The 22,855-nt window shown below is 38.0% G+C and overlaps 3 protein-coding genes across 16 annotated transcripts in view; 1 reads left to right on the forward strand and 2 right to left on the reverse strand.

The window, feature by feature from the left end:
- Positions 1-2,127, forward strand: part of LOC111244579 (uncharacterized) — a 52,607-nt gene extending 50,480 nt beyond the window's left edge. For 11 of the 13 annotated variants that reach the window (XR_015322094.1, XR_015322096.1, XR_015322092.1 and 8 more), the window contains 2 exons: positions 518-683; positions 1,663-2,127. Coding sequence is in view for 1 of the 13 variants with exons in the window: in XM_086981324.1 (XP_086837450.1) it covers positions 518-642 (125 nt within the window). In the remaining 12 variants the exon portion in view is untranslated. Of the gene's footprint in view, positions 1-83; positions 171-261; positions 336-517; positions 684-1,662 lie in introns of those variants that run through there. The other 2 variants (XR_015322100.1, XR_015322099.1) reach the window with 2 other exon arrangements.
- Positions 1-22,855, reverse strand: part of LOC147757691 (uncharacterized) — a 64,588-nt gene that overhangs the window by 13,780 nt on the left and 27,953 nt on the right. The gene's annotated exons all lie outside the window — the stretch shown is intronic.
- Gmppb (GDP-mannose pyrophosphorylase B) lies at positions 12,000-15,091 on the reverse strand. Of its 2 annotated transcripts, XM_022794030.2 has the most exons (2): positions 13,770-15,091; positions 12,000-13,280 (listed from the first exon to the last, which is right to left on the reverse strand). In XM_022794030.2, the coding sequence occupies exons 1-2, from the start codon at positions 14,746-14,748 to the stop codon at positions 13,255-13,257; spliced, it is 1,005 nt and encodes a 334-aa protein (XP_022649765.1). In that variant the 5' UTR covers positions 14,749-15,091; the 3' UTR covers positions 12,000-13,254. The 2 variants fall into 2 exon arrangements, with proteins under 2 accessions (XP_022649765.1, XP_086836620.1); XM_086980494.1 differs by having other exon boundaries at positions 12,000-15,089.

Consider the following 22,855-nt stretch of genomic DNA (forward strand, 5'->3'; position numbering starts at 1 on the left):
ATATATAGGTAAGGATTTAGCTTTAGGTAAAGCTAAAATATAGTATATACAGAGAGCAGTATTCATAATTTTGGAAAAAGTAAGCTTACAGTTGACCACGATATAAGATAGCGCTGAGCTTATAAATGGAAGAAAAGTAGGGTTGTTTGTGTAAGAAGGCTAAAGGAGAGGTAATACGCAATCTATATGCAAGTCGAAAAGTGCATCACCGCTTAAATATTACAATGAGGAACACCTTTTCAATATAACTAAGGTGTTGTGCTGTGATAATTGCATGAAGTTGGGCCGATTTGCGTTGAAAGATTAAAATGTTTTATGCTAACTCCTTGTATAATGTAATATAATAATTAGCTTTTTGTAAAACTTATGTAGTAGAATCATTCTAAATATGGCTAGACGGTTCCTATGAATAAGAAGTCATAGTTTTAATGCAAATATAGACGTAGCTGTCGTTGCTGTAACAAACAACGAATCGTCAGCGAATCGTAAAGAAGGATGTATTGTTTTTGGAATTTAGACAAACTTCACGTGCTGAAGAAACCTTCAATGAGATCACCGCCGCAAATAAGTATGCGTCTGCAAAAGAAACAGAGGCAGCTTCTAGCGTACCACGACGGAAAATCTACGGCAGAGAAAAAATAGTATGGGTTCCAGTATAAACGACAAATTGCTACTCTCCAAAGGTGAATTTCTAATTATCTTTGTTTCAGTGGGAGGTACTAGTGTAATTTATGTAAGCACGGTGTATACGATGCCTCGAACTCTTGACATGCTGAGGTCTCACGTACACACCGTATGTTATACAACAAACTCTCTCTAGGTGCTCTCCAGGAGCAATTAAAACGCAGAGATTTGATCAATGTTGTCTGATGCTTTGTTCTCAAGAATGAAACAACAGACTATGCTATATTCTTTGTCGACTCAAAAATAAACCGCAAAAATAATCGCTGGTTCGCTCACAATTCAGCTTATGTGCCTATTGAAATAACTGTTATATTTAGACAGTCTTAGAAAGCCTCAATCAAAGTGTCATACTCCTTATGTTTTGTAGTTTAAATTAAAAAATGTTTTTTTGCTACCTTTCTATATCTTTTGTTATTTTTTTAAAAATATTTTTTTGTTATGTGTTTTTTGTTATCGTTGAAATTAACTGTTCGGTTTCATTGAATTCATATACGTCATATAATAGTTGACAATCTGAATTGAATGATTATATCATTCTACGCCTGCTTAATTCATATCGCTTACCGAGATCTCAGTTCATTCCACGAAAGAAACTTTAACGTAGAGAAATCACGTCCACAAAATTATTTCAATCTATGGAACTGTGCACTATTTTTTATTGTGAACATTGCTATTATAAAGTACAAGAAACATGGTGTTCAGTGTTCATCTATTTTTTCTCAATTTTTCTCCGGACAAAGTGTCAGTCTACCTTTCTCCTTTTTCCTGAATAAAACTAATTAGTATGAACAGTGACATATAAACAGGGTAAAGAATTACGTATTTATTTTTAACCTTATGGTTGACCTTTATCGCGTTAACAAAGATGCTTCTTACGCCATTCTCGTTCACACGCAACTCACGACTGCATGCATCAGCTTGCTTTGCATTATTGAGTCGTAACATCTAGTATCTTTTTTATCGCCTTACACACTACAGGCATAGCTTCCGCCGGGTCAATTAGAATTCGTGCAAAATATCAGGCAACGCGTCTACACTGTGAAACGTCTCCGCTGTAATCATCGTATCTGTTGGCAGATTGCGTAAAAGCTCGCGCGCACGTCGCCGTCGCCTGCATTGGCGGGCGTCGTCTATTTGTTGATGTTGTTGTGAAGTCGTCATATCGTGAATACAAGCTCAATGTGAAATCCGTAGAAAGCAGCCTGGTAATGATAGATCCGAAGGTAGCAAACTGCAACAACTCTACCGCGCTCATCGTCCGCTTCCTTTCGGCGGTAGGCAATGCTTTTTAATGCGACAGCTTAGTCTTGGTTTCGGCAGAATTCCGAAAAGATCGATGAGGTTCTGCACGAGGCTGTGAAACTGGCCATGTGCAACATTCAACTTTCCTATTTTAACTATTCAAGAAATAAAAATGCCACCACTCCACTGTTATGTCCGCCACCAGGGTTTTTTTAATCCATTCAGCCTGTAGCCAAAAGTAGGTACATCTACACTTAATTGGCCTATGTTGATTGTTTGTGTCTGGTTTTAGAATCAAAAAATAAAGACATATCTAAGGTAATTCAGCGATCTATTAACTTCTAATTTAAATTAAAAGGTCAGAATAAAAATAAGGGGTAATCTGCGACAAGTTCACTGCGCATTTAATTTGGAAATTTGTCCTTAATAAGCGACTATTTCATTCTGGTTTATCTGAATTTCATTCAAATCAGCGGTATTCGACGATACCTGATCCCCATACGAACTTACAGGGCAACTAATTACAAAAAATGCATTATTACCTAGTCTAATATTCCAGCGGGTCGTGGTACTTTTTAGTTGAGAAACTTCAGAAGGGTCGAGAACCCTCGTAAAGAAGTAATCAATTGGAAGACATTGGTATTTACACAGTTGTTTACACATCACCATTCGAACACTTCGTGACATGCACATGAAAACCGAACCATGCGAGATATCTATCTCGTAAGAAATTCGTTTAAGTATTATTTTTAGCATAAATGTTATTGATTACTCAATTATTTGGGGAACAATAAAGTCTTGTCCCTCCTGAAGTTGTTCAGCCAAATACTAAACCATAGAAATATTTTGCACAAACATTATTTCAAATGTGCCCGTTGTTTGATGAACATGAATATAAAGTTTGAAAATTAACTTAATCCTATTCATGATTAGACACTGGTATGCCGTATGCTGTTATTATTATAGTTCTTTAGGTGAAATCTTATTATTCTGCCTCTTTATAGCAGTCGGTAGACTTTCATTCATTTGGAATCCAGGTATTTCGAAACATTGCCGGACATGGACATATTCTGAAAGTGACCGTAGGTCTTTTCAACTATCTAAAACGCCAGTCTGAGTTCAGGAGTTACTTCGCCCATGCGAAAACCGGAAGTACATAGTTTTTTTTTCTAAGTTAAATAAATTAATTTTTAAATTAAGTAATTTTGGCTTTTCTGGTAATCGTGAAAGCTTCCATACACTTGACTGGTTGCGGGCGCATTACTGTTTGTCTCGTTTTCTTTTTTCTTGGTGATGTAGTTCGTCTCTGGTCCTGGCAGCAAATTTTTTGAAACATGTTAAGGTATTAGTAACTCAGGATTCTGCATAATAGTAGAAAACCTACTCTAGATTCCAGTCATATTAAGTACGTTCTACATTTTAGGTTTTTGTTTTTTAGAAACAAATTTCCACTAAGGAAACGAAGTTCTTGCGGACAGTAATAGTACGTGTCAGTATATGGGCCTTCAAAAAAAGAAGTAGATGTGATCATAATCAATTCTCGTTCGTAGTCGTCCTGCGTTTCTAGTAACCATACGTTGCATCGCAGCCAGGGAGCGGCTGCTTTGGAATACAGATTAGGATTCCGTGTTGCTTTTAGAGAACTTCCCAGTAAAGCTACAAGCATGTGCAGATACCTACGGCCAAAAAACAGCTATCGCGAGTGAGTTCATGAGTGGGTGTCGCCAACTGGATTTTCACGAGAGCAGTACCAGACAAAGACGAAACCATCTTACGGTTTGGCAATAAACAAGTATGGTCAATCGATCAGTTTTTTTACAGATTGAAGTAATCAATCGTACAAGATGCGTGAAGATGTAGCTTAGCAAGTATCGAGAGCACGAGCTGCGACAATAACTACCTAGAAACAGCAGGGCAGGAAGTTCTATTACTAACAAGGAAGACCAGTTTGAAACAATCATAGTTTCGGATGAAACACAACCACAAGGACGGGAGAAAGACAAATGGTCTGGAACAGCGGTGCTGCCCACTAAAAAAAAAGCGATCGGGACCCAACACTCGTAACCTTATAGTTCTTTAGCTCTATTAAAGATTAGATGCTCGAGTACGAGATTATATATTTATGCCTATTATATATAACTTTTTGCTTATAAATTGATCAGATTAACGGGTGAGTTAGGCTTAGGCGGGTAAGGATTAGGTTACCACAAGACAAGATGCTTTGCAAAAGCGTTCAGTATACGCATATACTGAAAAAATTTGCTTACGTTACTAGCAAAGCCACAAGTACAGAGCAGACAAACGTGGTGACGGCAACAGCAGTCTTAGATAAACCGATCTGCCCAGTTCAGACACATGAGGTTAACCGCCGCTTTAGCAAGGTCAGACACATGCAGAAGAGAAAATTTTTGTTCCAACGGAAGTAAACGTGCTCGGTAAAGAAACTCGACTGGTCGTATTGTTTAGCTGATTGGGTAAGCACTTGCCACTTTATTAGCTCGTAGTACCAAAAATAAGACAAGCTGGCAAGGGGTAAAGCTTACAAAGCATAGATTCGGTAGGAAGCAGTATAAGCCACCGCGATTGGGTCCGACAATATTCTGGAAATCGATGAATCATGCAAATTCGTATTTTGTGGACCATTAAAAAAATTACGTTCTGTTATACCGAGAACTAGATCGTTCTGAAATACGTTTTATGGGGCTCATTTCACGTAATGATCATCAACTTCAACGTAAAGTTATTCAGTAAATGTTATTCAGATATTTATCCAGCAAATAGGATTACGGCAAGCCGAACGCAGGCGTTTTGTTCATGAAGTCCTGCGCGCAAAAGAATTTGCGTCTGCATGCAAACATTTGCCTAAAAACGGCAATTCCACAGGCTGAAAATTGTATGCGCTGAATTCTTACGCTTTCTTTATTTCCATACTAGGCTGTATTTTGCCCGTGGCAAAAATGCAGGTAGCCGCCGTCTCGCAGCTACTCAGACTCAGAAAGGCACCCTCTTCGAGTAATTCATTTGGCGATTCCTTTAACTGCTCATGAGACAAATGAAGCTTGGATGTATATCATAACAGCACCGTTATAGAGGGACAATAGAGGCCTTGCACTCAAATGATAACTGTTTATAACACTTAATCCTGATGGCGCAATGTTATCTGAAGGAATACAAAACAGCGATTCCAAGATCTAGTAATCAGCTATAAAAAGAGTTTTGCGGGTCCAATACTTTCATTGTCATAGAGCTCTATTCCTATTATTTTCTTTTGGAGAATCTTTCAGCTTCACATATTCGTAAATTGTCATACGATACACTTTATGAAATTTGTAGATAATAAATAGGTAGGTATTTGCTTTCCATTATGGTAAGAAGCAGGTTTAGTGTGATTATACCTACTGAATGGATGCCTTTTTTGTTTGTCTACTGAATATAGTTAATGAACGCATATTAATTTCCGTCTGTGATAGACAATAACGATTATCACGTCTTTTTAGCAGATTAGGTTCCATTACTGGGTGTCTAAATGAAACTTAAAAAAACAAAGTTTGACCGATTGAGTACTTCCTGTGCGCTTCAGCTAGTAGAAAACAATTGAAAAGTTAAGCCTTTTCACAGGAGTCCTCGGATTCACAGATAGTAGAGGCTGCGTGGCTACGAAGCCGAGAGTGTACAACACACGCCATTCATTATGGTAGTGAAGCCCAGAGGCACTTCAGAGCTGAAAAATGCGAGGCATCCCAGGCCGAAAATCGGTTAGGGACCAAAATGCTGATCAAGTTTTCAGGTCAAAAAAGCGACTCACTTTTTTGGACCATAAGCGAAATGAGAATAAGGAAACGTTTTGTTAAACGTGTTGCATATTACAGGCAACCATGCATGTGTATTACATATAGTAACACATGTGTCATACTGCAGTATCTTATGAATGCTGGTAAATCACGACTTTGTAATTGTTAACAAATTGAAGGCAATGACGCACAATCATGGAGCATGCTTCATATTAAATAAATGCAAACCTCTACTCTGAATGATGCATTCAAACTTATGATCAAAGGTTCCGACCCTTGAGTCCCTTAATAGGCTGACCTCTAAACGAAAGTGCAAGCATTTCTTCAACACAGATATCCAAGATCGCAACATCTTGTGCTCATCCAAGCTTTAAGTCGTAACATCAAGATCATCAAAGATTTACCCCCACTTACGGAAACGGTCTTAACGGACTTAATTAGCGTTAGAACAACCGTATACTGTAGCAGCTATTTGCCAGTGCTGAAATTTGGCCAACAATGATTCGATATATATATTAATATTGTTGATCATATATATATCGATATATCGAAAAGTAGAGTGCTATTCAAGAACATATCATCGTATTGTTGCCTGTCAAATTAAACGGCTGTATAGATTTTCAGTCGCTCTCCTTTATGCGGGCAGGGCGAAAGCTTAGTTGGAAGAAATTCTTGCAATTTAAACAAAATGCAAAGTCTATAAAAAAGACTGAGACATACATTGTCGAATGGATAATTCCAGTAGCCGCCTCACATAATTAAGAGTTTAAAAAGAACTTACCCTGACAATTCAGCGCCCAAAGACGGTTTTGAATTAATAAAGCCAAAGCAAGATACTTGTTGCGTGCCACTTTCTATCACTACCCTCACTAGTACAATTTAACTGGGTGATAAGACCGCTACTTAATGTGATTTTAATGGCGCCGTCGGATGTTAGCTGTGCTATTCGGGAAGATGCCACCAGTGATTTCAGATGGGGTCGTCATTTAGGTCAGAGGAAAGAAAGGCGAATGAATGGCAAAGCAAGCTCTGCAGCGGAATTTCTATTGTGTCTTTCTGAGACCCACTTCCTTTTGATTTGCCTGTAAACTCATCTATTTAATTTAGCAAAATAAGGACCCTGTGACCGCGATGTCACAGAAAAGTAAACTTTTTCCCAATTACGACCACAGAGAAAAACTTACTTGAGAAAAATTTTTCAGAGCACAATACTGCACTTATCCAGCTGTTTGTACATTTCGTATAATTAAATTAAGGTCAGAAAGCTTCGCCACGTTTTTAAATATTCTTATTAATTATGTATTGGGAGGATCGATAGTCTCTGCCATTTTGGTCGGATCCCTAAAATTTTTTTAAAATATATTTTCTTATACTGTTATTCTGGCTTTTTAAATGCATGTTTTTCATTTGGTCTTAGAAATCGCATTTTTGTTTCAGAAGTGAAATCATCCTAAGCATAGAACAGGCTGTGAAGTTATATAATCTCAATGATCTAGGTAGCATGTACGCAAGCAACCAAATATGCACAAACTATGTGATTTTATCAACTGCATCTAGTAAAGAGGGGATTGAAAATACTGAATTTACTCTCAACTGACTAATGCTAAAAACAGAAATGATCTAAAAACAGAAAATATTATAGCTATGTTTGAAACCACTTTTTGTATTGTAACTATACATAAGTATATGAAATCGTTCACTATAAAATGCAATATAGTAAACTCTTTTTTAATTTTTTTCACGAGTGCCGTTTTCAGTTCAACGATACACCATTTTTAACTACGACGCTTCGCCGTTTCGATAATAACTTATTTATTCCCTTGCTATAGAAGTCGGGTACGAAGACATAGTGTCGAAAAGTAATTTACGTACCATATTAAAATTTTAACATTCCTTCTATAAGAGCTTTATTAAAGTTATTAAACAAAAGGAAATCTTATTAATTATTATGAAACTATGTAATTATGTTATTATGAAATTATGTGTAATTTTATTATGAAATTAAATGTAATAAATGCCAGAGAGCTCGCGACTGTAATCTCTGCATTTTCGCCAACGTGATACTCATGGTGTGAGGTCGTGTATTAGGAGTAATTAGTCTTTGTTCTTCGATCTTCATAACTCACTTCTAAGTTTGTTTTCCGTATCCTCTAAGTTTGGATTCTCCATCAGATCGAATTTTCAGAGTTTTCACGATTCATTATAATTTGCCCAGTACAATTTTTATATATTTTCGTACCAAGAAACTATGGTAGCTGGGACACGCTCACTCATTATCCATGGTGTAAAAACATCCCAGATCCTTCTTTCAGAAAATTTATTATGACAAATATCTTATGCAGTGGATTTCTATATTTTTTAGCCTAAACGGACGATTTACTTTTGGTCAGTTTTTATGCGGTTTAAAAAATCTGAGAGACCAACAAACGAGTTAAAAGATCCTCAGTAGATTCTAGATTCAAGGGGCTCGAAAATTCATAAAAACAACTCAAAAAGCTATTCTTTGATACATCTGAACTTGTTTCAGAGAAACTAACCAGAGTTTTGAAAGTTGCTAATTCCACCATCCAGGTAAGCTTCAGTAAAAAGCCTCTTTAAGACTTTTTGTGTTCTTTACACCTTTTATACTTGTTGGCTGATTTGACTTTTTGCATTTTTGAGACCTTTAATCTCACCTTTAATTAGCCCAAAATTTGATTCCGTTGCACTATTTTGTATATAGTTACTTCTAGCTACCAGTATTGCTTGACTAGTGAAAATGTATCCTTGGTACTAAAGCAAAGCTTGTTCTTTCCAGCATGAAGCAACAAATTCGTCATGGTTGAAAACGATGCATCGTTGTCGCAGTTTTAGTAAAAGTTTGAAAGCTATTATCCAACCTTTGCGCTGGCCGAATCCTACCAATTTCTGAAATTGGTTCAGAAACTCCCTTTTTTTTTCCGAAATTGATTATCAACATTATTGCCAGAAAGTTTCCATAGGTAAAATCGAAACACTCTCAATAGGCTTTAGATTTAAAAGGCTCATTTTTGATACACCTAAATTGTTAACACAGAAATCGATTCAGAGAGGAAACAACACAGAGAGGAAAATATTACTTGTTGATTAGATCACTCAGATAAGATTCAACGGATAGCCTTTTTGAAACCTTTTGGGCTTTTTAGCTCTTCTGTACTCCTGCATTTTTTACCTGTCGCCAGCCAAACATATATTCCGCTGGAATTTTTATATATGTGTATATAAGTGGTATCTTAACGATTCTATATTTATCAATATCGCTTGACACACGGTCACTATTGAATAATTATTTGCGGATTTAGTAAGAAAAATATCTTGAAATTGATAGTTCAGTTGTCCGCGGATAATAGTGACTGTATTGAATTAACATGACTGTCAGGAAAAATCTCGTTATAGTATCTGCGTATTTAAATACAGTTTTAAAACAAGAATAGGTCCTAATATATGTGCCGTGTGCTATAATTAGCTGTTATTTAACAGTTAACACTTACACAACTATAAGTGTAAGTATTGAATTTTAGATATTTCTGACCCGATAAACGGGTAAAAACATACCGCATATCAAATCTACGCTTCTCTTCCCATAATATGAACAGAAACCTATCTTGCGAGAATCCACATACGCACAGAACGGTCATAAATCAATTTAGGGAACCTATCCTATGTTTCTAGCTTTTAAGTACTGTTGTATTGTAATGTAAATGACTAAATGTAATGCTCAATAGGTAAAATTGTCAACCGACTGTAACACGACTGAACATTAGTATTATATTAAAAGGTAAGGAGCACCCTTTATTTATATGCTTTCAAGGAATAAATCGTAAAATAAGCAACCGTAGCTCAAATAATTAGGTTAATGAGGATTTTGTTCATTTCTTCGGTTTCTTCTATTTTCTAAGAAATGTCAACCAGTCGTTGTGCGCCACTTAAAAGCACTTTCTTACTACTATAAATGATGCCGTGTTTTTCCGTTACGAACGAAATTCTACATCAAGTTGAAGTTCCTAATATGCATAATTCAGCCACCAGACAAAGGTTTTGGCATTTTTTTCATTCGACGTTTGCGGAGGCCAGGTTCAGGAAATATCTGTGTGAAGGACAAGAGTTCAAAGAAGCCTCTGAGGTCGATACAAAAATAACATTACCAATTTGGAGGATGCATCTCGTGTCGTTCGATTCTATGAAAGAGAATGATTGCTGAATAAATCGAGAATCGAGTAAAAATATGGATTGTGACTATAGGACTAGTATCACGGATCTTTACTTAGTTGAACTTACAGAAACACTTTAATTGGTAGTCCTCATTATAATATGATTGGAACTATTCTGTTTTTAAAAACGTCGTACAATCCAGAAGCCAGATCGTAGCATGGCGTAACGTCTAGGTTTACTATGTCAACTTGGAACTTAAAAAAATTATTTTAAGTAATCATTTTTAGATATGCAGATGATGATATTGCAGTAAAAATGTCCTTTTTCTATTGGACAGCTTCGAACGGCAAGTAGGACAGTGTCATAACTTATTTTCTGATACGTGCAACATGCATTTTTCATACTTAAATAGGACATAATACGAAACAAGTTATGGAAAGAAAATGCGCGCCTTTAAATAACGATGTTCAGCAGGAGAGAACTTCTGGGAAATTGGAGCATCTGAGAAACCTCAAAGATGACCCAGCAGTTTCCGAACTGAAAGACTTGGGTAAGTGGAGCTTTTATAAATCCATTGTATAACAGAATTCTAAAGATCTAAAGGACTTTAAAGATGAGTGTTCTAAATGATCCAAGTGCGTTTTCAGTAGTTCCTATATTTCGTCTTGCGTCGAGGTCTACCAAACTGCCGAAGTAGCCCGAGACGGTTGTGCCGTATATGGCAAGAATTTTATAGCTCATGATAGCCGAAGACTACTGAAGGATGATTTTTCCAGTTTCAGAGATAGCATCTTAAGCATTGGCCGGTCGGCCATCCAAACTAGATAAGGGACGCATGAAGGCCTTTTCGAAGGAAAATGCCCGGCAAATATTTTTTGAGTCGAAAAAAAACCATTGAATCTATAAAATTTTATCATAAATTAATCAGCCACTGAGCAGATAAAGAAACAGTTGGTTTTAAGGGATACGCTCAAACCTAGAGTCTTAAATTCAGCACCGCATTGCAGCTTCTTTGACTCCATGCTTATGGAGTAGGATGGTCAATTTATCGGGCTGTCAGCCAGTTCAGAGGAGCTCGGTCTGTTTATATGTAGACATAAGGTAGGATATTTTTGTTGAGGCTTCGCAGCATTTAGCGCGATTCTGACCTACCCATTAGAAGTCATGCTAATCTTATAGTGCCAAAACATTAGGATGTAACTCTGTCACTCCAAGCAAATGACGTGGTGTGCGCTCGCGATATTTTATATTCTTACCCATTCAAACTCCACAGATTCAGTGGACGGCAGCTTCCTTTTCCTTTACTCTTTACTCTATTATGGTCATCTAGATCTGTTTCCAACATATTCTGATACATTCAACACTCAGAACCCGTATGTAATTCTGAGCCTGACTGGCACTATTGCATGTAGCAACCGATATATGACCCACTTAAATATAAATGTATTCTGACTGGAGATCTTGATACTAGCCGATCGCCTTATGACAAAGCGGCAACAAATAAAGGGACAACATGTGTTTAATAGCAAAAAGAGACTCAAGCAGTGGCTACTGAAACTCTTCGATACTAAACCTGGTGAGACCGGGAATAATTGGTTGATAAACGAGAAATTTTACAGGAAGTAACGGCGAATACATAATACAGGTCATATTTTGTGTTTTTATGAATGTAGAACATCAATTTACCTCCAAGAAAATATGTCCTGACATTTCGTAGCGATTCGTCTGTCTTTTTTGATTCTATTACTTTTCAAGTACTGAGTGTTTTTCCATATGCTAACTGAATAGCATTTAAATAATGCTATATGCGAAATTAAGCTAGTTCGTGTTTAAAGACATCTCACACTAAATGCTATTCGAATATTACAATATCATCATCAATTTGTTTTACTTAAAAAAGTAGTTGAGAGTTAATCGTGAGAACGTTCCAATAAGACAAGAGTGATTTATTGTCCAAGCGTTTACTAAAAAAAATCTACCTCATTAAACCTAGCGTTTGTTCCAGCTTTTTTGAAATTTTCGAACTCGAATCGGATGTGAAACCGCACTCAATTTAAATAAAATTCATGACTCTTCGAGTTGCAAGTTATTTTGAAAAAACACTCATTCAAGTTAAGTTGATTTTATCAGTCACTTTATTGCAAATATTTATTTAGTAATCCCAAAACTAAAGTGATAATTAATCATGCTATATAATTCACTTGGCGCGCAGAAGCTATTTTGGGCACAGTTGCACACAGGTCCCCGCGATGGTGTATCGGACGAGTGTCGTTTGATATAATATCAATACGATGAAGTTCCGAACTTTATTTATTTGATTTCGCACAGGAACTTCGTTGACTTTTTGTCGGTAGTAGATCGGATTTAATTTACTTTCACTGTATTAATTTAACAAAAGACAGCTTCGACTAATGAAAACAAATCCGGTTGTACACCGGGCAACACGTATACATTTTGTTCTAAACGGGCACAATTTTACGTTTTTGGTTGAACAACATTATAATCTATTGCATAATACTTTTTTTTTTTATATTGTTGGTATTTTACCGTAGCCGTCGCACGCAACATAACGATTTATCTAGGTTTTTTTTTTATCAACAGTGTACAGAGAGGTATTCAGGTAAAAATACAAATATACTGTTCACCGTTTTCCACGCTTTTTTCCCGGTTCTTTTGAAATCAATACGCATGCTACTGCTACTTATATATATATATATTATATATATACGGCACCATTAACAATAAAAAGAAACCAACGAATCAGTTTAGGCAGATAACCAAATTAAGTAGGTATCCTTTGTTATAAGTAATACTTATTAGTTTTGTCATTTGAAAGATCTGTGCCGTATTATACTTTGATCGACTTTTCTAAACAATTATTACCAATTTTTATTCATATTATTAATATGATTTTTATGAATATGCACATTACAAAAATATTTTCTCATATACATCTCGAATTTCTCGTATATACATTTATTAAGAAATGCTATCGAGTCTAAAAGTAGATAGCGTTCATTATAAAGAGAAGTAGATAAATCTTTATTTATAGAAAAATCTGAGAAACTTCTAATACCATTTCACAGCCTTTTATCTACCTTAATCACTCTCTTCTGATATCTGCGCTGTGTAGCAATAGTCACGTGATTAAGAAATATATGAAGTAATAATGAAATACACATCACTATTGATCGTCCGTAAATCAAAAAGCCGTTTGATTCAGAGTTTGAGCACTGTTTCGCCCAAGAAAACGCATGTCGTTCGCTGAGATCGCGTGGCGTAGTCTTTCTTTGGGTAGTAAATAAAAAAGGCGCCTCTTACAAGTGTTTCAAAAAATAGTTTATTCACTCATATCCTTTCCCTTGTTCTAAATAAACAGGTATTTACAGTCACCTGCAAATTCAAAATAAAGTTCTATATTTTTGCTAAGCCATGGATTCGTTAGTTATTAATCGACTCGTAACAACTCTTAGATGGTGAAAAGTAAATGCTTCGTGGTCGGCTTCATTTAATACTGTTGAAGGAGGGAGTATTTCAGAAATCCACTATAAAAATATCGTAGTATAAATACGTATGCAATCACCTTCGCTGATTTTGTAGAATATAGCGACATTGAAAGATCTGTACTTAGCTTGGCCTTTTCTATCAGATGGTATCTAAGTCATAGCTGAGCACAACGTAAACGCTGTCTAGTAAAGATAAAGATCATGTTATAGAATTGGCTTAGTACATATTTAGAGGTGATGTATTTAAAACAGTGACAGTATTCGAACAGTGACTACATGATAATTTGGGGTTCCATAATACTATCCCCAATGGCTTTATGAGGAAGGACCTTACCCCCATTGACGTAAATTTCGTCCTTAACATAGACATCCTCACCTAGTACGGTTGTGTTTTCCATGCGTACCCATTGGCCGACTGTACTCTTCCAGCCGATAATGCACGAGTCCAGCCAGCAGTGTGACTTTACCACAGCGCCTTCGAGGATGGTAGATCGTTTGATGCACACTCCATCCTCGACAATGACTTTTGGGCCAATGACGACATTCGGACCAATGCGACAGTTGGAACCAATTATCGCCGTCGGGTGTACCAACACATCACCGACGACTCCTTCAGTCAGGGGTAATAACCGATCCGGCCGACTGCTTCGTAGCCAGTTCAAATAGAGGCACATACCCGTTAGGAAGTCCCTCGGTTGACCTACGTCCATCCAGAAGCCTTCCAGCTCAAAAGCAAAAAGATCTCGATCAGCGACCATCGCTGGAAAAATTTCTTTTTCGATTGACGTTGGTCTCAGCTGAATGCGATTAAGTACTGAAGGATTTAAAATGTAAAGTCCAGCGTTGATTCGATTTGACACAAACTCAACTGGTTTTTCAACAAACCGCTCGATTTGCCCATCGGGCTGGTAAACAACTACACCATATTTCGAGGGTTCTTCTACACGAGTAACGACAATCGTTCCTTGTCGTTTGTGTTGCTTATGGAAGGAGATCATCTGTTCAAACGGAAACTCGCAAACGATATCCGAGTTAAGCACGAAAAAAGGTTCATCGTCTGTGGCCAGATATTCGCGCGCCAACGCCAACGGCCCGGCTGTACCCAACGGTTCATTTTCGTGCGACAAAGTGATTTTGATTCCCAGCCGGCGGCCTTCCTCAATCACAGCTTGCTCTAACAGCTCAGCACGATAGCTGACTGCAAGGATGATTTGTTTCACTCCGGCGGACACCAGTGCCTCGATCTGGTGCACCATCATTGGCTTGTTACAGAATTCGACTAAAGGCTTTGGTCGTGACAGCGTTAGCGGGCGTAGCCGAGTACCATAGCCCCCAACTAGAAGTAGAGCCTTCATGGCAACGACACAACAGAAAGCAAAGCTCGTTATTCCTTTACTTTTCTGGGAGCCGATCCGAGGTTAATCAGCTACAAATGCACGAGTTCGTTGATCACTTAAAAATTACCAATGAACTCAATAGCAGCATTAGATCAACAAATCATTAGTCTTCCTTCTACTTTCGTTCAATGCATGGCTGCTTAATTGCTACCCGTCAATGAGCACGTTGACGGGTGACGTTGCATAGAGAGCGCTGCCACTACTAACCAAATTCCAGCGGCTGTCCTCTTAACACACCACAATAATAATAGCAGTGAGCGCAGTGTCATTCGAAACATTCGCTGACGATACGATACCGGCTGACTGCCAACGTGGACGGATGAACGCATTCGAGTTGTCTTCTATCCGCGCTTTATCGAGCGAACGGGCGGTTGAGCAAGACCGAACAGAGCTCATAGGTGCGATGACGTAGGAGTGGAGTGTCCGTCACTCTCTACCGTACAAGACTCCTCTGCACCTCATGTCAACTAATAGCTCTCAATACATCACAGAATAGGTCTATATACATTGATATAACTAGTCGAGTTATGGCTGACTGTTGAGAAGTACAAAAATCCGCGTTAGTTACGACTCACAACTTTACTGACGTATTGCTTGTTATTCGTATTAACTTACCCATGATGGTCAGCATAGTACGCAACTAGAATTGTTTACTAATAGCTAACTGGTTAGAAGGGTTTGTGCTATATGCGTTATCGTGGGAGACAGCAGCGGCTGGCAGAACGAACACCCACTTTTGGAGTGCTTTTTAAATTGACCATGGAATTTCAATCAACAGTCCGTAACTTGCTATTCGTATACAGTTGAGTCTTATTGTGCAGCGCCAATAAAATCCCCTGCCTATAGTAAAATCAGTGTTTCTTTTCTAAGATGTAAAACGCAGACCTGAAGCATCAGTTATCAAAACAGCAATATCAATACGGGTAGAAGCTGTCGAATATTGCCATTTATTTAGCTACCAGCATTGGATCGTTTGATCAAGCTTGTCCAATTTAAGTAATCGATTTTAATTCTCTACGATTATTTATTATTTATGCTCGAGGATGGTCGATATAAAGCTCTATTCAATATGGGTTCGATAAAACAAGTTATTGTCGAACGTACTCAAATATCGTTAGGCTTCATCCAACCATACCGCTCTATCTCTTCTTGAATGCAATATTTCCAGGCGAACCGTGCAGTCAAGCAACTTTCTTAAATAATTATTGCTAGCTCAACTAGACACAGAAAGAACCTCCGTTGGCCTTCTCCGTTTTTCTTCTTATCAGATTGCTGGAGTTCGGAAGTTAATTTGGACGTGACTTTTAACAAAAATCTAATCATCTGAGTCACATTTTCTTTATGGTCGTATCATATCGAAACTGAAGTTGCAAAATTACGTAGTCTTTACGTTTCGGTTTAAGCAAATCTACATCGTTACTGAGCAGCCTAAATTAACGCTTCGCTTTATTCGCTCGCATGTATAATATATAGCTGCAAAATAGTTTTTCGTATTTTTTTAAAACGCGTTTTTTCTTACTTGTTTTCGATTTTCGTTTACTTTAAATGCACGTTTGAAAGCGCTCTTTCTGCCATCAGCGGCATGGTCTAACGGTATTTTGTTGTAAGTAATGATTTCCACTTGGAGGAACTTCTAATAAGTGAATATTTTAAACGACTTGCATTTTCGGCATGCCATGTACTATGCATTTTGTCGAGGTCAAAATGCGCCTTTGTTTAAAAGGCCTCGTTGCACTCTTCATCTTTTTCCGGAGTTTCTGCTGACGGATTTTCATTTTTCCGTTCACTGTCAAATCACACTAGGAACTACAGATTTGACAGCAAAAGGAGGTCTTAAAGCCTGGCTGAAGGAGTTTATTTAATACCGGACCTAAAAATTTCTGCCAAGAAGGAACAAATAAATTCGTTGACAGATGGGAAAAGGCCCTAAGCCATAGTCGGAAATACACAACATAACAAAAACTATCGCAGAAGGGATATGTGTGCTTATTTTTTTGCTTAGTAAGGAAGAAAACAAAAGTCTTCTTTCCAGTCTAGTACACAGAGGCATGAAGCTTTTTTATTTCAATATTATTTGTTTCTCTACCATCTCATTCGTACGTGCTTCAAAGATGATTGTCCGATCAATGAAACGTTTATAACATTCCGACACTCAGAGATGCAGAGATTCGCATTTGCGTTATTTTTTTGTTGTGTCCTTTGTAAACATTTTTGGCCCGCGCTCGTAAAGTTCCCCAGTTAATGACCTCCGTAGTTAACTCAATATGGTTTTCTCATTGACATGGATCTGTCTAGAGCGCAGTAAAGAAACCATATAAAAACGCCTTTAGTCGCTAAACGTAACATGTTGAATGCATATGCAAAACAACGTCATGAATAAACTTTACAATATAATAATAATTATGTAATGAACTACAGCTGAATGGTTTGCTTTATGTTGAAAGCGTTAAAATATAACTTAAATCTAAACAGTCGGCAGTGTTTTCTGTTAAAATTAACAGATTATACCTCTTATCAAGGAAAATTTAAACCCGCGAACTTTAGCTCTAATTTTATAAATGGTATTGCACCACCTCGTTCTTCGGGACAATTAACACTATAGACCACCTACTCTTTGAATATTCATCTCTTTTCTTTCACCTACATTGTCTAAGCAAGCTCTCTAGTTTGTCTGGCCATAGATAAAGCTGTTATTTCAAAGGTAAATTAAAGGCCGTATTTAAATACGGTGCTTAGGAAGTACCGCTAACTTGAATCGAGCACTGGCCATACCACGGGATCGTGGTACTACTTCGGATATCTGGCGTGGCTCTGTTTATGTTGGCTTTCAGTCGTTATACTCGTGGTGAATATAAAATAAGCATCCTCGGTAGTCAAATTCTTGATAGTGAAACTCAATCGAATAAATTGAAATCTTTTTATAAAAGCGGTGGAGCCAAGACGAATTTCCTTCCTGGCGGTACTATTCCTTCTCACTATAGTCATTTTGCTAGATCACATTAACCCACTCGTCCGCACTGGCAGTTCCGCAAGAATCGTAGCAGAAGCTAGCTAGTGTTACCCGTTGTGGTCTTATGCATCTACGTGACGTGGTTCGAAACCGGGCGAATACACGCTTCGTTCCGTGCTAACCATCGAAAACAATGCTCAGCTATAAAAACTCAAAGCATTTATTTATTTAGAAAGGAAAATCCCATCGATTATACCAAAAATGAGTCGAGATAACGAACGCAATGAACAGCTCCAACGACCATACGCATACTGATGGATAATTTAATTAAGGCAACAACGTACGCATAAGCTTCGTAAAGTATGCTCAGAGTAAGTGTTGGTGGCGTCGTTGTTGATTTAAATTCATCCGTAATTGAACTATTTCACTAAATAGACTTCGCGCTATTTCGTAGACGTTCGCATAATTTTTTACGTGTGGATTTGTGAAGCCGTAATGACTTATATGAATTGAACAATAGTCTCTCTACTATACATACGTAGCACAGCATATGTTATTCGGACAGTGAAGTGTTGCTAGCACAAACAATATGGCCAGCTGTATACAATAATGTACTAATGAAGATGAAATCTTCGTTTCTGCACTACATATAGCGGCCGCTTGAAGAAAACATTTTGAAACAGCAAGCAGTTGTTTGTCGTTTCTCGTCTCAGTTATACGATTGATATTTTTCCACTTCCAAATATATACGCGAATTATATGCCATGATTTCATGCCAGATGTTCATAAGACACGGTGTCTTTAGATCTATCATGACCGAGTCTTTGTAAAGCATTTATTCACTGTGTACTACTTTTATTTAAGTCCGACCAACATACTATGACTGACAAGAGTGTCATTCTTTTATCAACCTGTTCATCTTTTCTATTCGGGTTATTAGCTGCTGATAATCCCTCATAAGATCACCACATTTTGCCAACGGGTCCAAGCCATTAAACAGTAAATGCTTAACCGGGTGAATTTTGGAGCTGTTTTTGACATGTTGACAATACGAACATAAATTATTCGCTCAGGACCTGACAGCCTTTCTGACAGCCTAGCTCATTTACGGGGTTTGACCTAGTGTTTTAGTAGCGTATGAACCGATACAAATTTATATCTCAAGAAGTGGCTCGTGCTTTTTGAAAATCGCAATTTATTCGATTTTGTAATTATTTTTAGTAGCTGAACATATCGAAGCTAGCTACTATTGGATCCAGGAATAGACTTTTTCAGGTTTCGCACATATTTTTAGCCCAACCCTTCTAGCTACGGTTGTTTAATTAACTGCGCACCATTTCGCGCTGTTTAACGTGTTCGATCATTTGCTGTGTACGTAGTGCTGTTTATCAGCTTTCAGCATCATGTAAATCTTTTGTTTTGTTTCCAAATGCGAGCTGGGAACTTATGGCGGATGGATGCATATCTTTTGTGTAGCATCTGGAATGTTCCTGACAACACGCACGCGTAAGTCCTCCACAAGTGTTATTTTCGCTTTTTGTTAAAATGAATCTGCCTATCTTGTTCCGTATTTTGGAATTCTTTTTAGTCGCACCAAAAGAATTGCTTATCAGCTAAGAGTCGGTCGTCGTGGTTAATTTCTTGGTAGTGCGAAGAGCGTACAAGGACCCTAGAGGGGAGTGATGAAGCAGAAAGGGGGTGCTGCTTCCCTCAGAATGCGTGAATGTCCATCTTGAGTACGTGCGGATATTCCGCACCCTCTTCGACTTTCCGGCAAACATAATGACCCTTTCGTACTTTTCAGTCATAGGTAGGAAATCAACAGTAGCTACCGCTTTACCATCTGGAGCAATAAGACGGCACATTTATGAGCTTTCGCAGCTCCGGAGGAATGCTGCTCGACGAGATCATGCTACTGTTGCAATTCATTACATAGACACTGAATGGAGCCGTTTGTTTACATCATAGTAAAGGTAGTAAGTACGAATTTGCATAAAGAAGCCTCTTGTTGGGTACTATAGAATTATTTCAAAGAGTCCATGAGCATGTGTTTGTATGTAAGCTTCTTGCTTCCAATCTTTTCAGTTTGATGCTAAAAAAGGATCTGCTTTTCTTTCCAGTATTTGGTTTCTGACGTTATTTTTAAAATAAAACATAACTAAGAAAGTCAGGTACAACAGTAACTTGAGCCAGACTTAGTGTGCGTACCAGATACATCTGACGATAGTTCCGAAATTTAAAACCAATAATAAAATTTTTCACCGAATTAACCCTCATAACAAATATTTATATATGTTGACTCAGTAAAATACGCAAGGGCTTCTGAGGAAATTTTAGGCCGTTCTGTTTTTGTGACACACATGAAATGACCCTTAGCTCCGCTTGTGGCTGATGTTAGGCTTGATTTCCCTTCCCATACTTAAACATGTCCGATATAATGATGTAGCATCGTATTAGGCCATAGCAAGTATGCTATTAAAACTCCACGAAGGCCAACGCTGCCCAGCTTCAGGCTGATAGCTTACGGCGAACAGTCTCCACAAAATTCGGACTCCTGTGCTTTACAGAACATCCAAAGACGTCAACTGTAAGTCGACCTCATCGCTCACTCGATGACACGTCGTCGCCGAATTCAGCGGCTGTGCTTATAGTCGCTTCAAGGAAATGGACTATGAAAACTGTCCCGTTCCGATTCTTAGGTCGCCAAAAAAGATTCTTCTAAAATAGAAAAGCCACGTCACAGGATGATATGTTATCTGTTAGGTATCGTCGTTGCACCACTCCCGTTGCAGGTGGCCCTCGTCCCCGAATCCTGTTCTGTTTGAACTAACAATATCGGAACATGTCGAAGAATAGATGATCACCCACGACTTCACGGTCATCTGCAACTCTACTGCATCTCACACTACTTAACTCTAGGAAATCGTCGTTTTCTTCAACTTGCATCTTTTCCATTAAATCCTGCTCATGTTTACCTCTTGCCAGAACAGCTGACAAGAAAGCAGGCAAGTTCTTACAACAGTTGTAAAGTCTCTACACAAGGGCGCGACGATTACAACAAAATCTGTTTTCTTTCCACAGTTTTGCGTAGATTTATATTATTCCTTTACTAGAGACTTTATGCATTTACTTATTGTACATACTGTTGATGGAACAGTATACGTTGCGTGTAAATAGGGCTTTCATTGCAGCTATTTTTTTTTTTGCTTTCTTTACGTATTTGATTTCATCTCGTCTAAGGAACAGAGTTTTCTGTTCGGCAATGGCGTGGTTGTTATTAACATCTGCGAGGTGCAGCTTCTGTCTGTGGTACATGGAAATTTTGTTTACTTTGTGCGAACTATCCTCTTCGCCCACTCCACCTGCTGCTCTGTCCAAATATTTCACCCACAGTTTTATTAATAATATATCATTTTAAAAGCTTTGAATCGCGAAAAGTTCATCTATCGTTTGGATTTGCCGATAGTGTATCTATCGCCGTTCCTACACACTTTGATACCCCTAAGTATTTTCCGCAGATTGGCAGCAGTTTAATAATGACTCACGAAACTGCTACATATTGCGAGGAACACTTACAGAGCTTGATCTCACTTAGACTTGATAGGTTCATCATATATCTGCACAAATTGTTCACATCTTAGGAGCTACCTAAGACTATCCGCGACAGTAAGTCCAAAACGTGTGGGGTAAGATGTTGTTAAAAATGACTGGGTCTTCATGGCGCATTTTACCGCCAGAAAAATAAAAGCTTATTAGAGTTCTATCTAATCTGTTATCACGTTATCGCGGTTCAAACGGTAACTAGGAGTCAGTTCAGAGGCATATTTTTTGCAAATGATGAGATTTCTCAATTCGGTGTAGCTTCAGATAGCAACAACTTATTTATGTTTTCATCTATTTTCGTTCGATATAACTCTATCAATCAAGTCAGCTAAATTTTCAAGATTTACTTTATACCATACATCTCGTGTTATGAGGCGCTGTCGCTCTGCTTTAGTGTATGCACAGCCTTTTCCCTTCATTTTCTAATGTTGAGGTGAAGTTAGTGTAAGGCATACCTTCTGGTGGTTGTTACCACTAGTGTTACCACTAGTAGACACAATGCTTAACTAATTTTGCTACGTCAGTTTTCTATTACTGTCACCAATAGAATATGAAGCTTCTAAAGGCATGCAGGTGACCGCGACATTTAATTTCCATCTCAGTACCATCGATTTAGATTACCATTTTTCTCGAAGATTTTATTAGGCCTCAAAAAGAATATTATGATAACTGATCCTTGTTGGATTCTATGGCTATTGGCATATTTAGTCATTTTGTACTTGATTTACTCGAATCTTAAGCCCTTGCCAATAAATATTATCATGAAAAACTTGACGATTTGCTCAGCACAGTGGTCCAGTTAACCGCGCAAGATAATAGAAAACATTTGGCTCCTGAGCATAGGTATGACCTTTTCATAACAATAATGGTGCCAAGAAGGTTTACAACGCATGTCCGCGATATTGATTTTTGCCTCTGTGAAGAGTGTTTTTTAATGCGAATGAACCTTCTTTTTGCTCATTACAAGAACTGAAAAGCGCTGGGGGGAATTAGAAAGGAGTGACAGCAGATTTAGCGATGATCGTTGTCGCTAATACCATGTCTACCCGCGCATGCGTATTTTTCGTTCTCTCAGCAGACGACAAATTATAGAGGACGAGGCTGGTAGGGGCACGGGGCGATTGCTAAGAAAGATGATAAAAGGAAAAGGAAAGGAAACAATGTTGGAGGAAAACGGAAACCCGCGAACTTATACGCAGCGCTTAGGCTAGCCGATACCAACGGTTGTGGCATTGTTTTCGAGGAAATCGCAGGACTCCCAATTCCCGCTTTATTTTAAGGAAGAAAAAAAAATTGCAGGCTATTGTTGTTCTTGCTGCTGCGGTTGCAGCTTCGCTACTCGATGCTGGACATTGAGAAGTGGTTGCCCTTCGGCATCGTAACTCCTGCCATTGTTGATGTTGATGTTCACGTTTAGAAGCTTTAAGCGAGTCTGTGAGTGAGGGTAGGAGGATGTTGAGGGCGGAGTTGAATGGAGAGGGGAAAGGAAGGATATCTTGCAAGCGTTAAAGG

The sequence above is a fragment of the Varroa destructor genome, unplaced genomic scaffold (genome assembly GCF_002443255.2).
Source record: "Varroa destructor unplaced genomic scaffold, Vdes_3.0 BEIS01000002.1, whole genome shotgun sequence".
Classification (NCBI taxonomy): domain Eukaryota; kingdom Metazoa; phylum Arthropoda; class Arachnida; order Mesostigmata; family Varroidae; genus Varroa; species Varroa destructor.